The sequence below is a fragment of the Eleutherodactylus coqui genome, chromosome 2, assembly GCF_035609145.1.
Source record: "Eleutherodactylus coqui strain aEleCoq1 chromosome 2, aEleCoq1.hap1, whole genome shotgun sequence".
Lineage (NCBI taxonomy): Eukaryota > Metazoa > Chordata > Amphibia > Anura > Eleutherodactylidae > Eleutherodactylus > Eleutherodactylus coqui.
The window spans coordinates 139243985-139267280 of record NC_089838.1 but is presented as its reverse complement, the minus strand read 5'-3'; the positions used below and the strand labels follow the sequence as shown (position 1 = coordinate 139267280).

Genomic DNA, 23296 nt, shown 5'->3' with positions numbered 1-23296 from the left:
ATCATTTGACTGGTCTTTGGAGCCATTAATTTCTGAGTCCACCAATGGTAAATCTGAATGTCTAGTACCCGAAACCTGAGGCTCTGAGAACAATGCAGGAAGAGTACTTTGTGCAGTTGACATTTGCATATTGGTATGTTTTCCACCTTTTTGGGTCATTGCTTATAGTACAGTAAGTAGCCAGAAAGTCCAGCTATTCTTGTGTGTGTGTGTATGTGTGTGTGTGGCGGGGGGTGGGGGGTGGGGGCGGGTTCTGCTGCAATAATCAGGACGGGGAGTGAGCACAGCTTATGGAAGGACCATCGTCATCCCAAAAGCCATGTATGATTTCAACCTTTGGGGGGGGGGGGCACGGATCCTACAGCATCGCCATAGGTCAAGAGCTTGGTCCTTACACATATTATATAGGATTTAGAATAGTGGTATCATATCCTGTGTAGTAAATAAACACTGTGGTTTGCATTAATCAATGCATTTTCTTGATTTCACCACTATGTGGCAGCAAAGCAGCACAGCTCTGTTTAGAATCTATAATACTGGTATCAGATCTTGTGTAGTAAATTAGCCCTGAAGTTTGTATTAGTTGATGTATTGTCTTGAATTCACCACTAGGTGGCAGCAAACCTCCGTTTTTGGGTATAGAGCTAGTAGCTGGCATATATCCTAACTTTACAACTTGGACAAGATGCTGTGAGGGTAGAGACAATGCTCTGCAATGCCTCCAGAGCTGGTAGGCAGTCTCTCTTTTCTTTTTTTTCCTGTGCTTTTCAGTAGGATGGAGAGGAAGGGCAATCTTCAGCTTTTTATTGTTTCTATCTAGAGGGGGAGTAGGAGGGGGGGATCTGTTATGCAGGGTGTGGGCTGCTTCTCTAAACTCAGGTTTTGGGATGTAAATGAGGGCCCTTTGTTTCTCTCCCTTGCTGGCTATCTTCTATTGTTCCACTCTGTGGTCTCTCACTCCTCTGTAGCTCTCACTTCTGGCAGTCCTAGTTGCACCAAGGAGCTGTTCAGCTTGCTACAGAGGCTCTCTCCGCCTGCCCTGCAGGCCGTGGTCGGTGCTTGTAGTTCCCGGCGGTGGGCCCGCATACCCCCCTTCTGATATCTCCTCACCTCTTGGTCCTCCTGTCGGGGGGTTCCGCTCCAACCGTGGGTGGTCTGCGGGCTTTCCTCCTGCTTTTTAGCGGCACTCACTCGCAGGTCCTCCCACAAATCGAGCCCCCTACTTCAATACTCTCTGCTAGGCCACAATCTGCGGGGTTGGCTTAGTGGGTCATGCAACCCCTCTTTCTGTTCCCCTCAACTCTGGGGTGAGGATGGTGGGATTTTGAGGATGTTTAAGGCCCCCTTGCTTTAGAAAATTGCAGATAATGCCACATTTGTATGGAAGCACTCCTGACTTGCGTCCTTCCTGTGCTCCAGTTAGGCCACGCTCCCTGTTTTTCCCATTTTAAAGTTGATCAAATGGACTGTTAAATACAGGACTGTGCCATAAAGATATCTATATCCTGTGATAACCAGGAGCCACATAATACCTCCCAGCCGACCCTCCTTTAGCCAACCCTTGACTGCAAAAGAGGGCAATGCAGTGCAGGAGAAAGTGCAGGGGGTAGTGCAGGGAAAGAAGGGGGAGATACAGGATGCAGCTGAAGTGGAATTTTCCTCCACCAAAGCCCCTAGTGGCCGGAATGTTAAACACTGCTTGTTGTCTGACTTTCAGGAGGTTTTAGCACCTTACCTTTCAGGGGCTCAATCTTGCCCTCAAGTATACTACATTACTGAAAATGCGCCCTTGGAACCCAATGATCAGCTGGCTATGTGCCAGCAATTGCCTGATCCTGAATAACGCCCTGTTCTATTTGCTATAATAATGCGTACTATACAATATACCGATAATTGTACTTGGTGAAACTTACAGAATTTGACAGAAGGGAATGAGGAACCTGTAATAACTGTAAGGGCATGTAGCACCTGGGACTATGGCGCTGGAGCAGTTTGATAAAACCATCCCTTCTGGACAACTTTTTGTTGTGACTCTTGAAGAATGGGCTAAGACAAGATTATTTGAGCAGCCAGCAACATTGATGGACATGAAACAGGAGAAGAATGAGACTGTAGAGAAATTTTACACTCGAGTGTATGCCCAGTGGCAGGACATGGGCTATAGCACTCAAAGCTCCATAGACATGTGCTTGCTGGCCACTTCCTTTGCAGATGGCTTGAAAAAACCATTGCAGATGGGGCTTGTTAAGGCATGGCCAGAATGGTGTAAGCAAGAGCCCTTCCAACTTCTTGATGTGGTGAAAGGGTTGGAACAAGAACAGAGGTCAAAACGTAGAAATATGATGAATTTTCAACCTCAAAGAAAGAGAAAAAGAGGGCGGGGAAAGGAAGCCATTACGCTGCTACAATTGCGGAAAGGATGGACATTTCTATGAATGTAGCAGTCCACCGGCATGCCTCTTGCCAGTGCTCCATAGGGTGTTGGCAACCCAGTATCAAATGTGTGCCCACTTACTGTTCCTCCACTGTTGAGCACCAAGGTCAAACTTACCTTGCGGTGGGACAGAGCTATTAACTTTTTAGTAGATGCTGGAGAATCCAACTCAGTGGTGCATTTAGATAATATCTTTCCCTATGAAGTAACAAATTACTTCATTACTTGCTCTGGAGTGGATGGTAATCCAGTGGAGATTCCCCTCACCAAACCACTTGCAGTCTCCCTCACTCCCATTTACTCCATGATCACCCAATTTTTAGTCAGTAATACCGCACCGGTTAATTTGTTGGGGGCAGATGTATTACAAGCAATACAAGGAAATATTTATTTTCTTCCTGATGGGACAGTTATATTGCATAAGTGTGCCAATGAACAGCAATGGTGTTTACTGAATGCCTTTGTACTTTTATGGAAAACAGAGTCCTTTTCCAAAGGTCAGTCCTACCCAGCACTGATTCACGTCCCTGACTCCTTGTGGGCTACCAGCAAGACAGACATTGAACATCCTCCAGTTTCCCCTATCATGATAAAGCTTAAACCTGGGGTTATAATCCCAAGAATCTCACAGTACCCATTGAGCCCTGCCTAGAAAGCAGCTATACAGGAAACCATACAAGTATTGGTGCAGGCAAATGTTGTTCAGGAGACTACATCACCCTGCAATAATCATTTGTACCCAATCAAGAAGAAGACTGAGAAGGGCCAACCCCCCACCTAATATAGGGTCCACGTCCTACAGGTGGTGAATTCAGTAACTGAACTAATGACTGTTATGTGCCAAATCCTCACACTCCGTTGGCACACGTACCGCCTACATCCACCCACTTTACTGTGGTGGATTTGGTCAATGCCTTCCTTGGAATACTTCTGCATAAGGACCGCCAACATTTGTTTGCATTCACATTCAGAGGCAAACAATATACGTGGTTGGTATTATGGCACTGGGTGCCCCCAAATTCACAGATGGTGCTGATACAGTACATTGATGACCTCATTCTTTGTGCTGCTTGTGTGACAGTCTCCATTTCTTTTCTCTCTTTCCTGGCTGAAAATGGATGTAAAGCCTCTAAGAGCAAACTTCAGTTTGCTCAGACTAAGGTCATCTTTCTAGGCCATTGTATCTCCAAGGGGGCCTGACATCTCACTGAGGCCCACAAGGAAGCAATACAAAACATTCCTGTACCTACCAATGTGAGCAGGCTAGGGCATTTCTAGGCCTTGTTTCTTGCTGCAGACCATGGATTGCTCTGCTTCCCAACTCATGCATCCTCTTTATGACTGCTTACCATCAAAACCTTTCCAGCTTATACAAGAAGTCATAGACAATTTTCATTCCTTGAAATTGGCTGTAGTTTTGGTACCGGCACTGGGAACCCCCAACTACTCAAAGCCCTTTAATCTGTACTTCACAGAAATCACTGACAATGTCCAGTTGCATATTACTCTGCCAGATTGGACCCAGTTGCAAGGGGGCCCCTTCCTGTCTCAGAGCCAAAGCCGCAGCAGTACAGCTATTGCTTAACAAAGCAGGTGAAATTATACTCACCTATGATATTACCATCTACACCACCCATGATGTATACGGCATCCTGAACCAAGTTCAGCCACACAATATATATTAATGGTCAGGCAGTTACAGCTTCAATATGCCCTTCTACTGCCCCTTAATGTCATCTTGAAATGCTGTAGCACTCTGAATCCAGCTACATTACTTCCACTGAATTCAGAAGGGGTAGCGAGCACTCATTATTTCAAATCTCTTGACCCAAAGGAGCAGGATGAGACTCTGCAATCCCATGGCTGCATAACGCTGATGTCACAAGAAACTATGGGGTTTGAACATGTAAAAGATGATCCAATTTTTAACTCAGATTTTGAGTTCTTTGTAGATGGCTCCAGGTACCAGGAAAATGGTAGATTTTGCATTGGCTATGCTATTGTCACACAGGATAGAGTAAGAAAAGCTGAACCACTTTCTCCACACTTGTCAGCACAGGAGGCAGAGATAAAGGCCCTAATGGAAGCATGTAGAGCAGGTATGATTCCAGGTATGCTTCTGGCATAGCCCATGACTATGGACCCATCTGGAGAGCAAGAGCATTTCTAACATCAAGTGGTAAACCCATCAAAAATGCAGAGTGTGAGGCAGCTAATGGAGGTTCTTACATTACCTACAGAGTTAGGAATAGTGAAAGTAAAAGCCCATACTAGAACAGACAGTCCAGTGGCTAAAGGGAATGCAAATGCAGATACTGCTGCAAAAGCAGCTGCTATAAAGTGCAAATCAAAGGAAGAAATCTATCTTCAGTCTGTAACCCCACCACTCCAATTAATCTGGAGCTGCTTCAGTCTCTCCAGGCGCAGGCCTCACCTCTTAAACTGAAGAGTTGGGCAGCGGCAGGGGCCAGCCACAGAGATGATGGCATGTGGCAAAAAGGATGATATCTGTGCCTTCCCCGTGTCCTCTATCCCATGATGGCACATTGTGCTCATTGGAAAATGCACCAGTCAAAGACTGATATGTGCAAATTAGTCACCCAACACTGGATTTTTCCAGGATTTAACCTGCACAACACTGGTAAGGCAGTGAAAGTTCCTCAAAAACACACACCACAACCACTCTACCCACTTGAAAGGTTGAAAATTGGTTACATACAGCTGCTGAAAACTGGTATAAATGAGTATTCCCTCATCTGTGTTGATGTTTTCTTAGGATGGCCAGAGGCTTATCGCGTGCCAAATGCCTCTGCAAAATTGGCAGTTAAGAAACTGTTAAAGGAAATGATCTGCAGATATGGAGTACCTGAGACCATAGAATGTGATAGAGGTACCCATTTCACTGCAGATTTCTTGAAAGAGGTCATAGCGGCACTGGGAACGGAACAAGCCTTTCACGCTCCCTATCACCCACAAAGTAGTGGGAAGGTGGGGAGAATGAATGGGACTCAAAACAAAAATCCTAAAACCTATGACAGAGTCAGGTAAACCTTGGACTGAGTGCCTACCTTTTGCCCTCTTTTCTATAAGGTTGACGCCCAGCAGGAAGACAAGATTGTCCCATTTTGAGATCCTCTTTGGATTGGCCCTCAAGATGGGTTTGTACTTTTTGCAAAGTATTGTAAATGCATCATGATGCTCTTGCGGGACATGTCCAGACCTTACAGAAAAATAAGGTGCATAAACAAGTTTTTGATTCTCCACCAGATCTTAATACTGTAACCACCACACACTCATTGCAGCCAAGTGATTGGATTGACACATAAGAGAGCTTGGAACCAAGATATGAAGGACCCTTTCCAGTTCTGTTAACAACTACAACCTCAGTGAAACTTGAGGGAATGCCAAATTGGGTTCATGCCAGTCAATGTTAAAAGATTATCAAGGGAGGAGACAAATGCAGCCCATAACCTTCATAATATGTGTAACTCTTGCGGTCATTGGGCTGCCAGTTTTCTTCTTCCTCATAAGAGAAATGGGATACATACATCATGTAAAGAGGTGGTTGCAGTGGGCAGAAGGTCACTCTAATATGTGGGAATATTTAGCCAGAGATGTATTAAATATCACCAATAAGTGTATGGTGAACCTTAAGGGTGGTAAGGATATATTGCAAACTTGTCTATTAGCCATACCCACTTCTACCACAGTATTGAAAGAAATATTCTCTGCCGTAAACAATGACACTGATGTGGAAGAGGAAGATGTTCCGAGCTTTATTAATATATATGAATACTATTTTGTGTGCCTCCAAGTGGAACACAAATGATGGTCAAATATAGTCACACAAGTTTAGCAGGGGGCTAGCCAGAGGTTTGTTACTGCTTCACGTGTAATAGTTCAGAGATTGGAAAATGTCAGCAGATACAACAAGGTAGCAGTAAGTCTACCAGTGATTCAATGATATCATGTAATTGGACAAAATGTCAACAGGTAGTAAATAATATAATCTGCAACTGTACCATGGTAAGCCCTAGTCATTTTACACATGTAAAGTTTCCAACATTTTTTTTCTCTTGTGGGAATAACACATATACATATATCCTCAGAAGTGTGACAGGGGACCCCTGAGCCTTGTCTCGCTGGAGTGTTTTTATGTATCAGAAACCTGACTATAATTTCAGAGAGAAAAGGAATACTATTAAGTTAAATGAAGACTGTATTGGCAATCCTACACTTCTGAGTAACACAAAAGTTACAGCCTTAGGGTGCATTCACACGAACGTATATCGGCTCGGTTTTCACGCCGAGCCGATATACGTTGTCCTGATGTGCAGGGGGGGGGGAGGCTGGAAGAGCCTAGGAGCAGGAACTGAGCTCCCGCCCCCTCTCTGCCTCCTCTCCGCCCCTCTGCACTATTTGCAATGAGAGGAGGCGGAACGAGGGCGGGGCTAAGTTGCAGGAATTAGCCCCACCCACGTCCCGCCTCCTCTCATTGCAAATAGTGCAGATGGGCGGAGAGGAGGCAGAGAGGGGGCGGGAGCTCAGTTCCTGCTCCTGGGCTCTTCCATCCTCCCGCCCCTGCACACGAGGAGGACGTATATCGGCTCGGCGTGAAAACCGAGCCGATATACGTTCGTGTGAATGCACCCTTAGGAGCATCAATAATGGGAATTTGGGGTCTGGCAATATACAATGGTAATAAACGGAATAGCATGTGATATGGCAAAAGCTTTATCTATTGCTTTTGGATGTATAAGGCATACAAAATGACACTCTGCAAAATAGATCCACTATTGACTATATGTTAGCATTAAATCATCATTGTGAGGAATTTGAAGGTACGTTTTTTTTATTTGATGGATAATTTATACTGTATATCAAAATATCCAGGATATGAGGAAGGCTGTACAAACCCTCAGGCAAGATAGGGATCAAAGGTGGTTTGACAGGACTGGCTTTTTGGCTCATGGTTTAGCATGAGCTGGCTCTGGCATCTCATAAGAATTATATGTAGTATAGTAATTATCTGTGTTTCTTTATGTTGTTGCATTCCATTGTGCCTACATTATTTAATCTATGTATGAGTTGGGTTGCTCAACCCCACAGAGATGTTGGGAACAAGATAAATCTTTTAAGAGCCAACTACCCAGAATACCTTTGAAAAATGTATTGTGTTGTAATGTATTTTCCTTGGATATCACTTAGCAGTAGAAAGGGGGATATGAGACAAGAAAAGGCTGGAGGCATGAGCATACTTCATTGCGGAAGTAGACCTCATGGCTAAGGTGACAGTTAGGGTCCCCTATAGAAGATAGGAAAAGTCCCCAAAATGTTATGTAGGAAGGAAAAGACTATCCAGGAGAATGAAAATACTTACAAAAAGTAGGGAATTGTGGGACATGACAGAGATTTTCTCCATTTTGTATGTGTATTTTCTGTTGTTCACCTGTGTAGGTCTAAGATGGAGGAGTGTGAAGAAAATGTAATGTCTCATATAGTTGGTTTGTGTTTCAGTCTTTGAACCTGTTTATATCAGCAACCATCCGCCATACACAAAGAGAGTGTTGATTTATTTTCTTCTCTTATTTAGAGACCTTTTAAATTAAACAGGACAATCAGGACAAACCAGGCTTCATATATTTACAAATTGAGGGAGAAGATGCAACAGTGTGTCGCTAATTTGGCCATGTGGCAAAATCTGTACTGAGCATGTCTGCTAATCTCCTTCCCTTTTCTGATTACATCATAATCACTCCCCATGAGAATGACTTATCAGCATACAAAATGTTGTAATATTTCTGAATGTCAGGTCCTCTTTTGTTTGAATTACTATATAGACCATTTATTAAAGGTAGATGCCTTCTGGTCTTACACACTATCTGGCGTGTCATTCATTGGCTTCTCCGAGCTTGCATTAACCTATTAAAAACAATTTGTTGGGAACTCCTGCTTATTCCTCTTTCAAAATACATTGCAGCAGTCTCATCTTCCGCGTAAACCTACACATTAAACTCCCAGATCCGATCTGTCTTGCACTACTGAGAGGTTGTAAATGGAAGAAAAGCTCTGCTTTAATTTTTTCTGAACTGGTAAATCCAGCTCTACTCTGCAACAATTTTTTCCGAACAAAAGGGGACTGCTACCCGAATATTTACATTACAATTTTTTCAACTCTTTTAAAGGAGTGTATAAACTTACTGTCTCAATTTTTTTTCCGGTTTCTCTGATTTTTCAATTTTTATGGAACCTGCAGAAATGAGTTCCGAACTTGAACAATTCTAGATAATATAAAGACTACCTAACTAAAAAGTTAATTCTCGGAGGGGGCGCCTGACCGCGAAGAGTAATGGCTCTTTGAATCCAGAGCCTCGTTACAACGGCACAACCCGGGACCCATATCAGCAGCGATCCTGAACAAAATATGGTCAAGACAAGCAAAGAGAAAGGGGGAGACCTCCAAGTAACCCCCCGTCCAGTCAGAGGGCAATCGGACCTACAAAGGTTCTTAAAAGACAGGACCGCCCGCTCTCCTCATGCAATAAACAAGACGGCTTCATCTCAACAGACAACAGCAGCAATGGCAGTAGATAGAGAAGCTGAAGACTCCTCAGAAGGGGAGGATGAGGGGAGAGTCTCAAGGGGCTTTATGAAAGAGCTAATGTCATCAGCCCTTCGCCCGGTAATGGCGGATCTTAATGAAATCAAGGAGGAAGTCAAAAGCATAGGGAGGAGGATAGATGATCTCGAATCATCGACATCGTCCATCACAACTCACTCGTTGGAACTAACTCAAGTAATTAAAGACCAACATAATCACCTGAACAAAGTTCTTATTTTACAAGAGGACTTAGAGAATCGTAATAGACGCAACAATGTACGTATAAAAGGTCTACCAGAGTCCTGGGCCGCAGAAGATCTGAACAAAGTCACATCAGAAATCTTCGCTTCTCTCCTGGGCCCTGAAAGAGCGACTACCATTATTGTGGAACGCATCCATAGAGCGTTGAGACCGACTCCAACAAATACAGAACCCCCCAGGGACATAATTTGCAAACTATTGTCTTTTCCGGATGCTCTGGCGGTTCTAAGAGCAGCAAGAAACAACCAGGACTTACAATACGGAGGAGCTCCTATTCAAATTTACCAAGATCTGGCTCCATCCACACTGATAAAAAGACGGGCACTACGCCCCTTACTGAACGCTCTAAGACTGAAAAACATAAAATATGCGTGGCTATTTCCCTTTGGCTTAGGCTTTAGCCACAAAGGCAAACGTTTCAACATCCGTTCGCCAGAGGAATTACAGAACTGCTGTACCGATCAGGCTACGCTCCCTAAGAGCACACACACAGTTCGGAGTATTGTACTCCTCTTACCCCCCTCACACCCACCTATATACGGTTACACACCCCCACGAATCTTTAGAGGAACCGGAGGAAGTTTTTTCCCCCACATTTTAGCTACACCCTAAAGAAGAACTAAAGAGGGTGCCGTAGTTCTCTATATTGATTGATTGAAGGTTACATACTTCTTTCTTCTTTTCTTTCTTTCCTGTTCCGTTTCCCTTCCTTTACGCCACTTTCCTATTTGTGTCTCCCCCCCCCCCCTTGACTTCCCTCGCACCCTCCTGCCCTTGCTGATCACACCGGAAGGACTCCCTTGGGTAAACCGAAGGTGAACCCTGAATATAGCAAAATCTCATTGTAAACTCTGCTTTCAGTACTCCAAGAGAAGGTCGAGGATCCTGCCGGAAGTCGTTCATCAGGACACTAAATGGAAGCCACCCGCATCACCACGTTCAATGCCCGGGGCCTGAATTCGCCTCTCAAGAGACACAACTTTTCTCACCTGCTAAAGAGGTATGGCACCAAGATACTCTTTCTCCAGGAGACTCATTTTAAGGGCAACAAACACGTGACACTCCCTGGGAAATTCTTTTCACAGGAGTTCCACAACACACATCCTACATCAGCCTCAAAGGGGGTCTCCATTTTTATCCACAGGTCCATCCCATTCAAATATGAAGCCCAATATGCAGACGGTGAAGGGAGAGCTCTCTTTATAAAAGGCACAATTAATAACGTGAAGTTAACCTTCGCAGATTTATATGCCCCCAATTCCGATCAGGTCCCATGGTTAATAAAACAATTAGAAATCCTCAAACAATTTGCAGTGGGCCAGGTCTTTGTGGGAGGGGACTGGAATTTAACTCTGAATCCAGCGTTAGACACATCGACGGGTCGCTCTCAGGTCCCAAAGAGGAAACTTGGAGCATTGCTCCGAGCCCTCCAGAACTTAGAAGTTACAGATGCATGGAGATGCCTACACCCGTCTACAAAGGACTACACGTTCTTTTCAGCCGTACACTCCTCTTACCAGAGGCTTGATTATCTATTTGTATCTTATTCCCTACTTCAACAAGTGGGAAAAGCCCATATAGATATTATGACCATCTCGGACCACGCCCCAGTACATATCGACATCAGACCCCATAAAATAGAGCCAAGAGAGTGGAGATGGCGACTCAATGAGTCGCTATTAGACTCAGTCGAAGAAAAGTCAAGACTATCCGAATCTATAGAAGAATTTTTCAAACTAAACACTGTAGACGAAACAGAAATGCCAATAATTTGGGAAGCCCACAAGGCCTATACAAGAGGCCTCCTAATAGCTCTAGGGACAAAAGTGAAAAAACAACAACAAAGGGATATTGATAATAAACTAAACCAAATCGCAAAACTGGAGCAAAAAGCAAAAACCTCCCAGCCCAAAAAAGAAATGGAGGAACTAGTTGTCCTGAGACGGGAGTTAAAAAATTGCTTGGAGGCTAGGTTTAACAAACGACGCTTATATTTCAAACACACAGTTTATGCTCACGGCAATAAAGGGAGTAGATTCATGTCAACTCTAATTAAGAAAGCCCGCGCCAGAAACCATATAGCAGCGATACAAACACAAAAGGGTGGGGTGGTCTCCTCCACCAATGATATAGCTAACGAATTTCAGAAATATTATTCTGAATTATACGATTTGCATGGTCAGGGGAAAAACCCTATCCCACAAAAAACAAAAGCCGAAATAGACAACTTCCTGAGTACCCTTAATCTTCCCAAACTTGACGACACAGAAGCTAACACCTTAATAACTCCAGTCACAAGCACAGAAATTGAATCGGTTCTAAAATCTTGTCCAGCGGGGAAAAGCCTGGGCCCAGATGGCCTATCCTTAGCCTATTATAACTCCTTTAAGGAAATACTGATTCCTCGACTTAGAGACCTATGTAACGCGCTTCTTCTGGGGAAGCCCCTGCCTAAACAATCCCTAGAAGCGCATATCACGCTACTACATAAAGAGGGGAAAAACCCTGAATTATGCGGCAGCTATAGGCCTATCTCACTCATCAATGTAGACGTGAAGATATGGGCTAAGGTGCTGGCCAAAAGACTAGAGGACTTCATCCCCGAACTGGTTAATAAGGAACAAGCAGGATTCGTTAAGGGAAGAGAGGGAAAGGACAATTGCTTCCGACTACTTCATGTGGCAAAGTATGCCCAATCCCGCAATATCCCTTTGGCCCTGGCGGGGACCGACGCTGAAAAAGCGTTTGATAGGGTGAGCTGGACCTACTTAGAGGCAACCCTCAGACATTTCAACTTACCACCTCCCTTCATTACTTCAATCATCTCCCTTTACTCTAGACCGTACGCAAGACTAAAAATAAATGAAATCTTATCCCCCCCATTTGACATATGTAACGGAACCCGTCAGGGATGCCCGCTACCCCCCTCTCTCTTTATCCTCACATTGGAGCCCCTGCTTCAGAGGGTGAGACAGGACCAGATCATTAGAGGACTGGAGATAGGCTCCAACACCATATCCACCGCTGCGTTCGCCGATGACGTCATGTTTGTAGTCACAGAACCAGCGAAAGGGATCCCTAGACTTGTCTCGCTCCTGGAGGAGTTTGGGACGCTATCAAATTTCAAGGTGAATTTCTCAAAGTCAACAATCTTAAACATCTCCATTCCTAAGCACCAATATGACCTCATACAGTCCAGCTCACCCTTCAAGTGGTCCAATTCTCATATCGACTATCAGGGTATTAAACTCACCAAAAGGGCCAAAGATCTATACACCTTCAATTTCCTCCCCTTAATTACTAAAATCAGCGACATACTCCACTCATATGACTTGCCCCTAATCTCTTGGTTCGGCAGAAAAAATATCCTCAAATCTTACATGCTCCCGATAATTCTTTACAAAATACGTATGCTCCCAATTTCCCTCCCAAAATCCTTCTTCAAAGCCATAAAAAAAGCTTTTTCGGACTATGTATGGAGGCATAAGAGGCCTCGCTTGGCCTATAGTTTAATGATAAAAAAACGACACGAAGGCGGAATGGACCTACCCTGTGTCGAAGACTTTTACAAGGCAGCACAACTAAGCTATTGGATGGAACTTAGCCATCCCATAAAAGACCCAATCCTATTTTTACTAGCAGAGGGAGTATACGGGCACTCTCTGACGGAAGACCTTTGGCTCCCAACAGGACTTAAATCCAGGAAGCGTATCTCAGAACCTCTCCTACAGGGCCCTAGCGAGACCTGGGAGGGACTTCGGACTACTTTGGCGCCAATCCCTTCCCCCGTGATGCCCATACGCACGATACACAAGCTATTAGACATACCCCCAGACTCAACAACCACTAGTATCTGGAAGAAATTCCAGGGAATCACTGTAAGGGACCTTCAAACCCAAGCCCACAAAAAACCAGCAGAAATATTACAGAACCTCCTTCCCCAACACTCCTCAGTTTTGCAAAAAGCCCATGTAATAAAAACCATAGAGAAATTCCTGAAAACATATAATTCCACCAGACCCAGGACTGCCTTTGAGGAAGTCTTGGAAGAAATATCACCAGAAAAGAGGAAACTATCTAAGATAAAGAAGCGCTTTATAGCTCCGGCCTCTCCCACAAAGACCGCCTTTCTTTTGTCATGGGAAAAAGACCTGAATATTAATCTCACCTCTGATGAGGTGAGAGTGATAATGAAAATGGCCTTTGGACTCTCTCCCTGCGTGTTAATACAGGAAAACCATTATAAGCTATTAGTTAGATGGTACAGAACTCCACAGTGGCTGCACGCATACAAGCTAGCACCCCATAATAAATGTTGGAGATGTGAGGCCGCCGTGGGCTCCTTCCTACATATCTGGTGGGAATGCCCGATTATAGTCCCCTACTGGAAAGAAGTAGAGAAAAGCCTACAAAACATCTCCCCAAACTTAACACTGACAGCCGACATCATTTTCCTATGGAGACCATCCAGCAGCTTCCACCCGTTAAAAAACAAATTAACAGCAATATTGATAGATGCTGCAAAAGCTCTGATTCCATTATTGTGGCTCCAGAAAACCTCCCCCACATTGAATCAGTGGAAAGAAAAAGTAGACTCAATTTGTAACCTAGAAGAACTAGCGAGCCGGGCCAAAAACGATCGGGATGGCTTTGTGGAGATGTGGAGCCCCTGGAAAGCTTTGATCTGAGTCATTTGAGGAGGGAGAGGTCTGGTGTCGGTGCTTCCCTCTGACGTGTGACGTTGAGGTGAAACCCCGGGCAGTGAGCGAGTGAGAAGGAAAGGAAACAGAGAGAGATACTAAGTAAGGTGCTTGTACCACATATTCCCCTCTCCCCTCCCCCCCTCGACCACCATTTCCCACCCTCCCGTCTGTACGTCCCCCCTTACACCTACCCTTCTCCCTCCCCTTTACTAAGATGTTCTTTAATTCTATATAAAAATCTCTGCACTCTCTCAGACTCTAAACAAAGGAAGATATATGTCTGTAGCTCTGTGCAGAGACAGCAGTTTAAAGTTAGACGTTAAATGTTTGGCTTCTCCCAAGGATGGATCGACAATGTAAACCATCGTTTATTATGCATTTTTCAAGATCTATTGTTATATGACATGATATGTGATGTAAAGCCTGAAAAAAGTCTAATAAAAATTCAGATTTAAAAAAAAAACAAACAAAAAAAAACCAACAATTTGTTCACCTGAGACATATCATAAGAGTGATTTCACTCATAGCATAAATGAGTTCCAAGTAAAAGGTCAGGGCTGGCAGCAGACAGTAGCAGAGTCCAGTATCAGAGAGCCAAGGTTGGGGAACACAGAAGACAGAATGGTCAAAAGCAGTTACATGTCAAAACCAGGACCACATAGAACTAGGGATTTATCACAATGATGATAAAACCAATTGCATAGGCATCTTTCATGTGAAGAGGATACCTGATATAGCAGGTACCAGTTGACCTAATAAGAGAGGGGGCAGGAGTGCACACAAGCAATACGGGCCAAGTCCTGAGAGTAAGCGGAGACTTAGGAGTGCTGTGCACTTTATGACCAGAAGTTGTGTCTGACCACAACCCCATGAGCAGGAGAGCAGCAACAGTGCACTGTGAAAGGTATATTATGTACCTCGGGATCTAGAAATCTAACTGCCGCAAATGTAGATCTTTATGACTCCAATCATCATCCCAACTAAACAAAATTTGATGGCAAGTTTTTGTGCCTTAAACGTCTTAATAGTAACAATGATAGGTTTTTTTGAACAAGCTTCTGATTTGAAAATATGCCCTTTAGAAAGAGGTTATCCTTGTAAAACACTTGAAACAGCCTTAGAAAAAGAGAGAAGGTTAGATCTGGTAGAGCTTTTAAATTTGAAATTGAAACAAAGGCATAATAGAAACCATTAATTTAATGTTGTTTTAATTTTAACTATTTAGCTCCTGTTATTCGATCTGCTATTCATGGTAATTGGCATATTTTCGAATGAGGTCCAATTTTTAAAGACATAGGTAGCAAGAAACCTTTATCAGCTTCAGACAAAGCAGTAATGAGAAAGATACACTTGCCAGATGTAGGTTACGTAGAAAAAATATTAACTAGCTTGCAAAAAATATGCCAAAAAGGGAATTTCACATACAGTAATTGTTTGTAATATAAATTTTATTCTTAATGCAAAAGTTTATCCTTAGCAGAAATTTTTGACAAAGTACTCTAAATCAATTTATTAGCTGCTTTAACATAACTACGACTATAAACTATTTTTATATGGGTTGCAGAAAACTCTAAATCTATTACAACCAGCATAGGATCCCCTTGTTTAATCCAGTATGCTTACGATACACATTTTCATGAAACTAATTCAAATATATTACATTTTGCAGGTATAGTGTGTATGGAAATCCCAAAAGCCAGTGGCTATTGGCAAAAATTACTATTGTAAAGAGACACTGGATGGATTATTAATATCAGTGCTCTGGGCACGCAGGACTGAATAATCACAATTTTCCAAGCATGTGTTTATTATATTCACCTTATTGCACTTTTAAACATTCCCATAGCAACCATGTCACAATCCACTTTAACTACTTCACGACCACAAATGGTAAATTTACATCGCTGCTTGCTGGGCTCTGTGCAGCAGTGACGGAAATTTATGTTCTGCCCTCCACTGTATCGCATCCCCTACAGAGGCTGAAAGACCTAAAGCAGGCTGTTATTAACAGCCTCCGGTTCAAGTGATTTATCAGGGCCTGACTAATTCAAGTCATGATGATGCAATCTCAGTAAAGGTGCCTTCACACTTGTGATTGTGATATCGCTACGTTTGTTTACACGAATGTCAATAGGACATCACACAAAATTTGTGCTTTGCGATTTTTTTGCAATGCGTTTTTAACATTAGAAAGTCTTATTGACATTTGTGTTTAAAAAATCATAGCGATATCGCAATCGCAAGTGTGAAGGCACCCTTACAGTCACTTATTGCTGTGGCTGGCAATGTTTGTTGCAGTAGTTATCTTTCCCTAGCATTTGAGCTCTGTAAAGGCTTCTCTCTCCCCCTCTCTCCTGTCAGTGTGAGATTGAAGGAGAGATATACAGAGAAGAAGCAGAGGTACTGATGAAGAAGCACATTAACTCCTTCTGTTACTTAGTTCTAAGTAATACAAGCATCATATTAACCCCGTCTGTTACTTATGGCCAGAAAATATTTTTAGATTTTTTGTAGGTAGGATTAAGGTAGTATAGGTGATGGTTTAGTGTAGGCATCATTTTTTTCTAGTTATTTACTTTTAAAGTTAATCAGTAAGTTATTTAATCAATTAATTTCATTTAATTGTAAATTACTTTCATATGAATAGTCTCCTAAATTGCTACCAAATAATAATTAAAAGAGTAAATATACTGTATATATGATTAAATATTTGTACCGTATGTACAGTATTTGATTTGGTACAGATGAAAATATGACATTTTAAAAAAACATTTTCTAAATTGTAGTGTTTTTTTAAATAAATATATACAATTCTTATCTATCTATTTTTACCACCTAAATAAAGTACAAAATATGATGATGAAACAATGTCAAAATTACCTGGATGTGCAAAACAGTTATTATCTGTTAAAGTTACACATGCCAGATTTCCAAAATTTGGCTTCGTCATTAAGGCAAAAACAGACTTGTTCCTGAAAGGGTTAAGCAATAGTGATGATATGTCTGCTTTGTTTAATTCACATTGTATACAGATGTCGGCTTTCTGCAGCAAACAGCTAGAAGTGGGACAAATCCTTTCAGGACATGGACTAGTTTGGTACTTAAAGATTGGCAAAAAATGTAAAAGGATCCAGCGTTCATAAAAATAGAGTAGTGGAAATGAGGGAACTTACTTACCTAAGAAGGGGGTGTTTTTACCTCGAGACTCGCTAGTGTGGAACTATGCAGCCAGTAGATGAAAAAAGTTTCAAATGTTTTATTAAATATCACAAGAACAGAGGGAGGAGATGTCTACAGACTACAACAGAAGGTATGCAATGTGTTTCTGGGTGAAGGAAACCCATTTTTCAAGCATTGTTACTGTGAGCAAGAGTGCTTACTTTTATAGTGGGCTGAATACAGCCTATTTCCATGATGTTCATGTCACATGGCACCAGAGGACTGACACGGCATTCCACAGAAAGTGTTACCATACAGTGCGGCATGGGGTCCCGCGGTCGGCGCGCGTCGCTCCGGCATCGGCTCCAGCAGCCTGGAGCCCTGTGTCGAGGTCATCCCAGCAGCTTGGGTTGGCCAGTGGGCGGTGGCATGGGCGTGCCCGCCCGTAGGGTGCCGCCCGCACTCCTCTGTGCTTCTTATACAGCAGTGGGTGGAGTTGCCTCCTCCCACTCTCCGCCCCTGGGCGGAACCTTGTGGTTAAAAGACTGGCAGTGAACTGAACTCATTGCCAGTTATTGGTTCTGCATGCACCTAGCCAGTCTGTCTGCGGTTCGCCTCAGCCAGTCCCTAGTTGTCGGTCAGCTCCCTCTGGTCCCCTATTACTCTGTCTGTTTTTGTTGGTTCTGTTTGCCTCTAATCTAGTCTGGCCCAGTCAGCACTAGTTGCTATCCAGCACCCTGCCAGTTTGCCTGTGAGTTCCATCTCCAGCCTTGTAAGTTTTGTTGGTCTGATTCATCTGCCTCCTCTGTCGGCACTCTGTTCCCCCCATTAGGTAGTCTCCTGCTTGTCAGCCGCCAGGTCCCTAGCCAGGGCAGGGACCGCCGTCCAGTTGTCCGCCTGGGGTTAGCCAGGGCCGAGGCAAGTAGGCAGGGACAGTGGGGTGCGGGAAGATCAGGGCATCCCACTTGGCGCTCGGGGGGCAGAGTGCCGTAACATAATAACTGGCCCTTAAAATATTGTTTTTCTTTTCATGGCGGCGATCAGCGCCCTTGCAAACCAGCTGCAAGACCTGGTGCCGGTGATCCGGGATTTGTCAGCTCGCATGGTGGCCCAGGAGCAGTGGGCGTTGTCGCAGGGGCAGAACGCCTTTACCTGTCCCGAACCCAAGTGCCCTCTTCCTGAGGTGTTCTCTGGGGAGAGGAACAAGTTTTTTGTTTTTCAACAGGCGTGTCGCCTGTTTTTTCGGATGCATCCCCATTCTTCCGGCTCGGAGGTCCAGAGGGTCGGGCTTATAATGTCCCTGCTGCGGGGCTCCGCCCAGACCTGGGCCTTTTCCATTCCCGAGGGTTCCCCCTCCCTACAGTCGGTGGACTCCTTTTTTCAGGAACTCGGGGGTATCTTCGATGAACCGGACCGAGTGGGGTTGGCGGTTTCGCGGTTGCTGGCGCTGCACCAGGGGTCGCTTTGTGTGGAGGATTATTGCTCCAATTTCAGACGCTATGCGGGCGATACTGCATGGAACGATAGCGCCCTGAAAGACGTTTTTATGCAAGGTCTCTCGGACGCGGTCAAAGAACTGTTGATCTCCCATCCCGTTCCCGGGTCCTTAAAGGAGGCTATGGAGTTAGCAGTGAAGGCAGATAGGAGGCTCAGGGCTGGGAAGCAAGATAGACCGACCCATAGAGTCAGGGAGGTCATTTGTCCTGTTCCCTCCCCGTCCGTACCAGTCTCTGTTCCCGAACCTATGGAACTGGACCCGCTGGACCCCAAGGAGCGACGCCGGATTCGGTTATTACATCATCTCTGTCTCTACTGCGGAAAAGCTGGACATCGGGTGATAACTTGCCCCGGGAGGCCTCAGCGTCCACAGTCTGAATCGGCAGAAAGACTTCCAGTCCTAGGCGATTGCAGGGAGGGTCGCCTAGGACCCCAGGTACGTCCTAGACTTCTGATACCCTGCCAGGTTAGATTCCGGAACTTCTCCCGCCTAGGGCAGGCGTTTATTGATTCCGGAGCAGCTGCTAACCTGATAAGCATGCGTCTCGTTGAGCCCCTGAGGGCTGAATTTGTGGCGCTGAAGACGCCAATTCGTTTTGCTAGCATTGATGCTACTCCTCTTGCTTCGGGCTTGGTACGATGGAGGACCCCAGTGTTACAACTCACGGTGGGGGGTCGCCATTCGGAAGGTCTATCATTCCTGGTGATGGAGAAAATGTCGGTAGACATGGTACTAGGGATGCCGTGGCTGGCGTTGCACAACCCCCAATTCGATTGGGCCACTGGGGAGCTAACCCAGTGGGGGCCGTCCTGCCATAGCCATCGCGCTCCCCCTCCTCCCTGCTCAGTCGATACCGCACTCAGTCCCCGAGGTATCACTTACCCTCACACCCCGTCCACCCGTCCTGCTGCTGATGTCGCCGCCGGTGCGCTGCAGGGGGGACGGAAGTAAGGGGTGGGGTCTCGTATGCAGTTGCATTGTGAGGAGAGTCGGTCGGTATTTGAGCCGTACAGGGTGGGACAGAAGGGGTACCGGTCCTCTGGAAATCGCAAAAGGAGGGGTCGCACGGGGTGCCATAAGTCTTTGTCGAAACCTGTTGTCTCTTCTTCCTAGCCAGGGCAGGGACCGCCGTCCAGTTGTCCGCCTGGGGTTAGCCAGGGCCGAGGCAAGTAGGCAGGGACAGTGGGGTGCGGGAAGATCAGGGCATCCCACTTGGCGCTCGGGGGGCAGAGTGCCGTAACAGAAAGTGCCACACATGTGCTCCAAAGGACACTGGGCATCCAAGGACATCCTCAAAGAGGTTCACACCTGGGTGATGTCATACGCATCCCTGGAGGGGCACTATGCTTAAAGATAAAGCGCCTGATGATACAGATCCTGCTGAGTCAACAGGAGGTGTGTGGATCATTGAACACAGCAGTGCCTTTTGAAACAACAGATAATCATAAGAGGAATGGGGCAAATGATCATCTGTTGTTTCAAAAGGCATTGCTTCGTTCAGTGATCCACACACCTCCCGCTGATACAGCAGGACCTATATCATCAAACACTTAATTTTTTAGGTGCCTATAATGTCACCCAGGGGCATTCTTTGTTGCGGACGTCCTTTGGACGCCTAGCGTCCTTTGAAATGCATGTGCTGCACTCTCTGTGGAATGCAGTGTTGGTCGTTTGGTGGTACTGCAGGCTCAAGAAATGTGTATGTGGTGCTGTGTGATGACATTCGGGTGTGCCAACAGGAGACCCCTTGTTGAGTAAGTAATTTCACTCATTTCCACTCACTAAGCCTTACGAGCGCTACATCATTTTGCATTCATTGGCTTTATTTCCTAAATTTCTTTCACGTTGTTTGGTGTTATCCTGCATACTCTCCTGCCCTGTGGATGTATCGATTTACATAAGGATTGAGTGCACTATTTGCTTCCAGGGACATCTAGGTGTTGCAGCTGGCCTATTTCTAAGTTAGGCTGCTAACACCAGGTGAGTCTCTTTTCATTGTATCCACATCCGTTTTTGTTACCTTTGCCAGAGTGCTGTCCCTAATTTATGTTTGCAACATTTTGGGGGGATTTTCATCCCAACTTTTCAAAAGCCATAACTTTTTTGTTTTTTCATCAACATAAACATATGAGGTGATATGCATTGTGTGGTGAACTATAGTTGTTATTGTTAACATTTGGGAGTATATATAATGTATTGTATAACTTTAATTAATTATGGTGTGCACAGATAAAAAAAATATATCAATTATGCATTTTTTAATGGTGTTCACCTTACAGTCTAAATGATGAAATAGCTTTTTTTGAGGGTCAGTATAATTACAATGATGTGAAAACTATTTTAAAAAATTTCCACTTTAGCACAATAAAACCACCTTTTTTGGAAAATAACTTATTTTTGGCATCACTGCATTCAAAGACCCATAACTTTTTAATTTTTCCATCAACTTGCTGCTTGTCTGATCACCTTTAGTTTTTATACGTATCATTTTGGGGTTCATATGACTTTGTTACTTTTATTGCTTTTTTTTACTTGAACAACAAAGTGAACAAAAACAGCATTTAGTTTTTTTTTATTTGTTTTTTTACAGTGTTTGATGTGAGGGATAAAAAAGTGTGTAATTAATTGTATGGGTTGTTATGGAAATGACATTACCAAATGTATTTTTAGCATATTTTTCCTTACAATAAAAATGGAAAATGGTGCAAAAAATATTTTTTTGCTTTCTTTAACTTTGTCATCATTATTTCTTCGTTTTACCTTTTTATGTCTTTTCACAGTAACTTGAGTCTATGATTGATCAGATAATACATTGCAGCACTACTGTACTGCAGTGTACTATCTCTTTACTGCGATGATAACAGACATAGCAGACCCCAAAGTATGGCATAGGGATGATGACATCACAAAGGTATTCTACATGCTGCTATTGGAATTATCTCTAATCTCTGCTATTGCAACAGAACCCTGGCTATTAATGTAGGTACATCTAATGTTTACTGTGGATGAATGGCATTTTGCACTAAGTGCTTCCATCCCAGGATGTACATGTACCAGGAAGGGGTTAAATTACCAACATATTATTTTTGGTGAATATTATCATGACAGCTTGTATATGGATATAAGTGAGTTTTAAGAACCAATATTACTTTTTCTTATAATTGGATATTAAAAATTCACAGCATATTAAAGCAAAAGTTGTCATACGGAAAAAAATGTTTTAAATAATTAGAAGCCCTAATCTATTTTCATTGAACATTTTATGAAATACAATTTACAAAAAAGGAAAAAAGATGTGAATAGATGTTGGACTAAGAAATAGTGAGTTGTCCAGCCACAGATAGAATATTATTATTACTTCATTATTGAAAACATTTACTGTATAAGCTATTATAAACCCGAGTTTACAAGAAATAACTATGCTTACACATTCCAAATGCAATACACATACTTAATCATAACAAGTTGTCACATAGGTAAGACTATTGATATCCAAGGGCCGCTTTGACATTAAAATATAATACAGCTACTTAAAGTCATAATAGTTTTGCATCTTTTAAACAATCTTGCTATTAATATTTTTTCAATTCCTACTTGAGCCTTACCATGTTCCATCCAGGATAGAGGTAGTCTGTTCCAACAAACTCAAAATAATGAGCTAGGCCTTCCTTTAGCCAAACATCTTCCCACCATACAGGAGTTACTAGATCTCCAAACCACTGTAAAGCAAATGAAAACATTATGAATAGTGCAATAACTTCTCTGCTTGCACAATTTTTTCAATTATTTAGTCAGATATATACAGCAGCTTGTAAAATTCAATAATCTGAATAAACATATAGCGGTTTCCAAAATATGGAAATACATTGGCTTAAAGATAACAATTTCTATAATATTTGTTCCAATTGAGAGCATTTCATCCATTCTTCAGATATTCCTCATACAGAGTTACAATTTCAATAAAAAAAGATAAATGTCAATCAGTGAAACAATGTGGTGAAATAATAGGTCATTACGCATAATGCATGAATCACAAAATTAGGCAACCATTGCACAATACCTTTCTGTAACCTCCTGCATGATTTAATTAATATCATTACCAGAACATTCTCCCATTAAAAATTTTAGTTTGGCTTTTGTTTAACTGTAAGAAGACACAGTCATTAACTTTGCTGTACCTTTGTTAAAGACTGTTGCTAGTCTTCATAACATTAATAGGATCAGAATTTTCAAAAAGAAATGTACTAAAATAATTAAATGATCGGTGTCTCAAAGCAGAGGCAACCATTAAATTAACAAATAATGTCTCTAATATTAAATTGACATGACATTTCGTCTCTAATATTAAATTGACATGAAATTTCTTAGTACAATTTATTAGTTCAGTCACATGTAATAAAAAAAACTATGCAAACATTTGATTGGTATTGCAGGAGTTACATCATGAACCATAGCAGTTGTGTACTTTACCTATATGGTTAGTTTACCCTGGAGTTTCATATTACCCTATTGTATCTGCAGCTCAAAATCATTTTACTGAAGTCAGAACAGTTGTTTGTAGATGTAGAAGGCTTGAAATCACTTCATTCTCTATCTACTAGTGCTTCATTAACCATATTTTATAAATTAAGTTAGATAAC

General features: G+C 43.1%; 1 protein-coding gene across 1 annotated transcript in view; it reads right to left on the bottom strand.

The window, feature by feature from the left end:
• Positions 1 to 23296, bottom strand: part of TRHDE (thyrotropin releasing hormone degrading enzyme) — an 819510-nt gene that overhangs the window by 407298 nt on the left and 388916 nt on the right. The window contains exon 5 of the mRNA XM_066589876.1: positions 22262 to 22375. Within this exon, the coding sequence (XP_066445973.1) occupies positions 22262 to 22375 (114 nt within the window). The remainder of the gene's footprint in view (positions 1 to 22261; positions 22376 to 23296) is intronic.